This window comes from Notamacropus eugenii, chromosome 3, assembly GCF_028372415.1.
Source record: "Notamacropus eugenii isolate mMacEug1 chromosome 3, mMacEug1.pri_v2, whole genome shotgun sequence".
NCBI lineage: Eukaryota > Metazoa > Chordata > Mammalia > Diprotodontia > Macropodidae > Notamacropus > Notamacropus eugenii.
In genome coordinates, this window is record NC_092874.1 from 104,850,976 (window position 1) to 104,856,618 (window position 5,643).

A 5,643-nucleotide genomic window follows, 5' to 3' on the forward strand; every position below is an offset into this window, starting at 1 on the left:
CTGTCTATAAAATTCTTCCCCAATTTTCTGCTTATCTTCTGATCTTTGCTATATTAGTTTTATTTATTTAAAACTTTTTAAATTTAATGTAATCAAAATTATCCATTTATTCACCAGTTATCCAATTATCCACCTCATAGTACTGCCTAGCTCTTCTTTATTCATAAATTATTTGCCTATCTGCAGGTCTGATAGGTAATATAGTCCATATTCTTCAAATGTGCTTATAGTGTCTTTCCTTATATCTAGGTCATGTAGCCATTTTGATCTTATCTTGGTAAATGGTGCAAGATATGTCTGGGTCCAATTTCTACCAGACTGCTTTCCAGATATCCCAATAATTTTTACCAAATAATGAATTCTTATACCAAAAACTTAAGTCTTTACACTTGCCAAATACAAGGTTACTATATATTTCATGTGTATTCTGTTCTGCTGATCTACCTTTCTTTTTCTTAGCCAGTACCATACAATTTTGATAATTACAGCCTTGTAATATAGTGTAAGATCTAGTTTTGCTCATCCTCCTTCCTTTACATTTTTTTTCATTAATCCCTTCCTGATTCTTGACATTTCTTTTCTTCCAAATGAATTTTGTTTTGTTTTTTTTTCTAAATCAGTGAAATAAATTTTTTTGGTAATTTAATTGGGATGGCTTTGAATGTACAAACTAGTTTAGGTAAAATTGTCATTTTTATTATACTGGCCCTGCCTACTCATGAACAATATTTCTCTATTTAAATCTGATTTTATTTGTCTAAAAAGCTTTTTTTTTATCATTTTGTTCATACAGTTCGTGGGTTTGGCAAGTGTACTCTCACATATTTTATACTATCTAGAGTTATTTTAAATGGGGTGTCTCTTACTACTTCTTCTTGCAGGGTTTTGTGGTGATATATGAGTGTTGATGATTTATGTGGGTTTACATTATATCCTGCTACTTTGCCAAAATTGTTCATTGTTTTAACTTTTTAGTTGAGTCTTTGGGATTTTCCAAGTATGTCATCTTATTATCTGCAAAAAAGGGAGAGTTAGATTACCTCATTCCCTATTCTGATTCCTCTTATTTCTTTTTCTTCTCATTGCTATTACTAGGATTTCCAATGCAATATTGAATAATTCTGATGACAGTGAGCATACTTGATCCACACCAATTCTTCCTGATAAGGTTTCTAGTTTATCTGCATTACAAATAATGCTTGCTGATGGTTTTAGGGAAATACTTTTTGTCCATTTAGGAAAAATCCATTTATACCTATTCTTTCAAGTGTTTTTAATAGAAGTGTTGTATTTTATCAAAAACTTTTTCTGCCTCTATTGATAAAATCATATAATTTTTGTTGCTTTTATTATTGATATAATCAATTATCTTAATAGTTTTCCATATGTTAAACCATCTCTGCATTCTTCGTATAAATCCTATTTGGTCACAATTTATAACCTCTGTAATATATTGTTATAATCTTGTAGCTGGCATTTTATTTAGGATTTTTGTATCCATATTCATCAATTAAATTGGTCTATAATTTTCTTTCTCTGTTTTTACTCTTCCTGGTTTAGTATCAATATCAAATTTGTTCATCAAAAGAGTTTGATAGGATCCTTTCTTTGCCTATGATTCTAAACAATTTATTGAATATTGGAAGTAGTTGATCTTTAAATGTTTGTTAAAATTCACTGCTAAGTTCATCTGGTTCTGGAGCTTTTTTTTCTTAGGAAGCTTATTTATGGTCTGTCAACTTCTCTTTTTCTAAAATAGATGTATTTAGATATTCTATTTCCTCTTCTGCTAATCTAAGCAATTTATATTTTTGCAAATATTTTTCCATTTCATTTAAGTTGTTAGATTTATTGACATGTTGGGCAAAGAAACTTCTTAAATTTTCTTAGATTTCACCTTCCTTAGTGGTACGTCCACACTTTTCATTTTTAATACTAGTGATTTGATTTACTTTTCTCTATTTTTTGTCAAATTAACCAATTGTTTATGTATTTTATTGGTTTTTTTATAAAACCAATACAGTTTTATTTATTAATTCAATGGATTTTTATACTCAATTTTATTAATTTCATCTTTAATTTTTAGAAGGTCTAATTTAGTGTTTAATTGAGGATTTTTATCTTGTTCTTTTTCCTAGTGTTTTTTAATTGCCTATCCAGTTCATTGGTCTACTCTTTCTATATTTTATTGATATAAGCATTTAGAGATATAAATTTTTCTCTAACTACTGATTTTTCTGTATTCCATAGGTTTTAATAAGTTGTCTCATCATGGTCATTCTCTTCAATGAAATTATTGATTGTTCCTATAATTTGTTCTTTAACTCATTCTTTAAGATTAGGTTATTTAATTTCCAATTAATTTTTACTCTGTTTCCATGGTCCCTTATTAAAAATTATTTTTATTGCATTGTTATCTGAAAAGGATACTTTAAATATTTTTTTCTTTCTGCATTTAACTATAAAATTTTATGTCCTAATATGTGGTCAATTTTTGTAAAGGTATCAAACTGCTGAGAGAAAGGCATCTATCTTTCCATTCCCATTCAATTCTCTCCAGATAGTTATTATATTTAGCTCATCTAAAATTCTATTCACTTCCTTAACTTATTTCTTATTTATATTTTGGTTAGATTTATCTAGTTCTGAAAGGGAAGATTTAAGTCCCCCACAATTATAATACTGCAATACTCCTCCACCTGTAATTCATTTAACTTTTCTTTAAAATTTTAGATGCTAGAGTATTTGGTGCATAGAAATACAGTATTGATATTACTTCATTGTCTATGGTACCTTTTATCAAAATGCATTTCCCTTGCATATCTCTTTTAATTAAATCTATTTTGGCTGTAACTTTTGCTACCTCTGCCTTTTTTGCAACAGCTCAAGTGTAATAAATTCTACTCTAATCCTCTCTTTTAACTGTGTGTATCTCTCATTCTTAAATGTGTTTCTTGTAAATAACAAGTATTTGGATTCTGATTTTTTATCCATTCTACTATGTTTCCATTTTATCAGTGAGTTCATCCCATTCACATTCAAAGTTGTAATCACTATTTGTCCATTTCTCTCCCTTTTTACTCACTGTTGTCTTTCTCAGCCTCTCTTTTCATCCTATCCCTATTACCTTATCCTCTCCCCACTACCGTCCTATTCCTTATTCTACCCACCCCTCTAAATCCCTCCCTTCTCCTCTTTCCCACACTCCTAAATCTCAATCCACTCTTCTAAAAGTCCATCCCTTATCCTGTCCCCTAGTCCTCTTATTTCTTTAAAACTTTATATCCTTTTAGATGTGTATATCGTTCCCTTTTTAACCCAGATGAAATGAGAGTCAGGTTCCAGCACCACCAGATCTCCACCCCCACCTGCTTCCCTTGGATCATTTTTTCCTTTTTTGCCCCATTTTTATTAGATAATTTGCTCCTTTTTACCTTTTCCTTCCTAATTTTGTTTTAAAGAATCACCCCATCATACATGACTCAGACCCAAAATTTCTTTCACACTACCCCAGGAATGATGACAGTCTTAAGAGTACTGAAAACATGTTTATATATAAGAAGTAAACCTTAATGAGCCACTTGTCATTAGTCTTTAATGTTTTCCTTATATTTCTTCTAGATCTTTTATATCTTGTTTTCCATTGAGTTCTGTTTTTTTTGTCACAAATCCCTGAAAGTTTTTCACTTTCTCATATGTCCATTTTTTTCACTTTTCATTTTTCATTTCATTATATACAAATTTGCTGAATAAGTTATTCTCTGCTCTTCTAAACAAAGTGTTCTAAGACTTACACTCTTTTAGTATAGAAGCTACTTGGTCTTGTGAAATCCTAATTGTATGTCTTCAGTATTTAAATTGCTGTTTTTCTTGTGGTTTGCAATAGTTTCACCTTAACTTTGGAATTTCGAAATTTGGCTATGATATTCCTGTAAGTTTTCCTCCTAGCATCTCTGTCAGTGCCCAAATATCATAAATAGTTAATAAAATATCTTTCCTTTCTTGTTTCTTCCTTCATTCCTTCCTTCCTTCTTTCCTTCCTTCTTTTCTCCCTTCTTTTCTTCCTTCATTAACTCTTTCTTCTCTAAGTCTTATGCATCTGTATCACAAACAGTAGTATTCATCATTGTTCAATATTGATTACTGATATTGATCATTTCAGAGCTGAATTCCTTTTATGCAGCCTCTGAGTCAGGAATCATCTTCTTCAGAGCCCTTCTCAGTTTTGAGCTGTTCAGGATCAGGAAGGCAGGATGGATGGACATGCCAACATAGGTCACTGCCTCCAAAACCCAAAAATGAAAGCCGAAAACTGAAATAGGTACAATAGTGGTAATGATAACAGGTATAACACGTGATATGTAGATGATGAGAAAGAAGAAGAGGGACTTCAGGGCTGTAATGTGAACCTGCATTCTTGGATCCTGAAGACCAGCACTGTGGTGCTTCATGTTCCCCAAGTGTTGGCACAGGGAAGAAATTAGCAAAATGATGGAAAGCAGGAAAATGAGAAAAGGAATTAACAACATAAACATTTGCAGTGGCTGGAAAAAATGCCTCCGGAATGCCCTTCTCCTAGCATTCACAGTGGTCGTTTCTGAGTAATTCCCAGTGACTGGGAGCTGGAAAATGTGATAGCCCTTTACAAAAGATGAGACGCATATCAAAGTGGATAGCAATAGAGAGCACAGCAGTAGCCAAGGAACAAATCGGGAAATTCGCCACTTCAGCCAGAGGAAGACAGGGTGAATGAAGGAAGAAATTTTCACACAGTAAAAAACAGCAAGCCAGGTGGCAAACCAGAGTGTGGTCATGTTAGCAAAGTTCCAGTAAATGAAAGTGTGTAAACCAAAGTTACTTGGGGAAAAATATGCGTAGAAATCGGTAAGAACTGCTGCCCACTGTAGAAAGAAGCGAGAAATGCCCAGGCTAAGCAGGATCATGTCACCAGGGGGCAGGGTCCAATATTGCACCCATTCCCTGCCCAGCACTATGACGATGAAACTATTTTCTATGATTGATGCCATAGACTCCAGGAGAAAGATGATCATGAAGAAGACAATGAGTAGGCTGGGCATTCTTTCTTTGCTGGGACTCTAATGCTTCAGGACACCTTCCCCAGGAGGAATCTGATAGCAGGCCAGACTCCCCAAGGATTCTGCTGCTTTCTGTGCTTTATGCAGGAGCCCAGCTGCAAGAGACAGAGGAGGAGCAGAAAGAGACTATGTGTATCTTATGTGAATTAGAAAAGAATCCTACCATCTCTATGGATGCAAATCTGACATAGATCATTCACTGAACCCAGTCTCTATTTGTTTATCCTAGATTTGCCTGCCATTGACCAGAGTCAGGGCCAAGGAGATATTTGGATACGGACTACTGATCCTTGCACCTTTCATGAACCCCCCCAAAATGCATACTTCTTCCCTTCCCATCCTGCTTCCCTCCCTTAAGTCTAGCTGTAAGGCTCCCCCAGATCTTCCTTCTCTTCTGTTCTTGTATTGATGTCCTTATCTACCACCCTCCCCCCCTCCACTATTAAATATCCTTCTGTGTATAATGTGAACACATAATTTTCCATCCATGCCCTGGATTCACATATCTATTTTGTTCTCTATGACTAGTGTATCATGTCCCACTTTG

General features: G+C 33.7%; 1 protein-coding gene across 1 annotated transcript; it reads right to left on the minus strand.

The window, feature by feature from the left end:
* Nucleotides 1-3,253: 3,253 nt before the first annotated feature.
* LOC140531227 (taste receptor type 2 member 134-like) lies at nucleotides 3,254-5,271 on the minus strand. Its single transcript, XM_072650289.1, has one exon. The coding sequence runs from the start codon at nucleotides 5,076-5,078 to the stop codon at nucleotides 4,176-4,178; it is 903 nt and encodes a 300-aa protein (XP_072506390.1). The 5' UTR covers nucleotides 5,079-5,271; the 3' UTR covers nucleotides 3,254-4,175.
* Nucleotides 5,272-5,643: the final 372 nt, after the last annotated feature.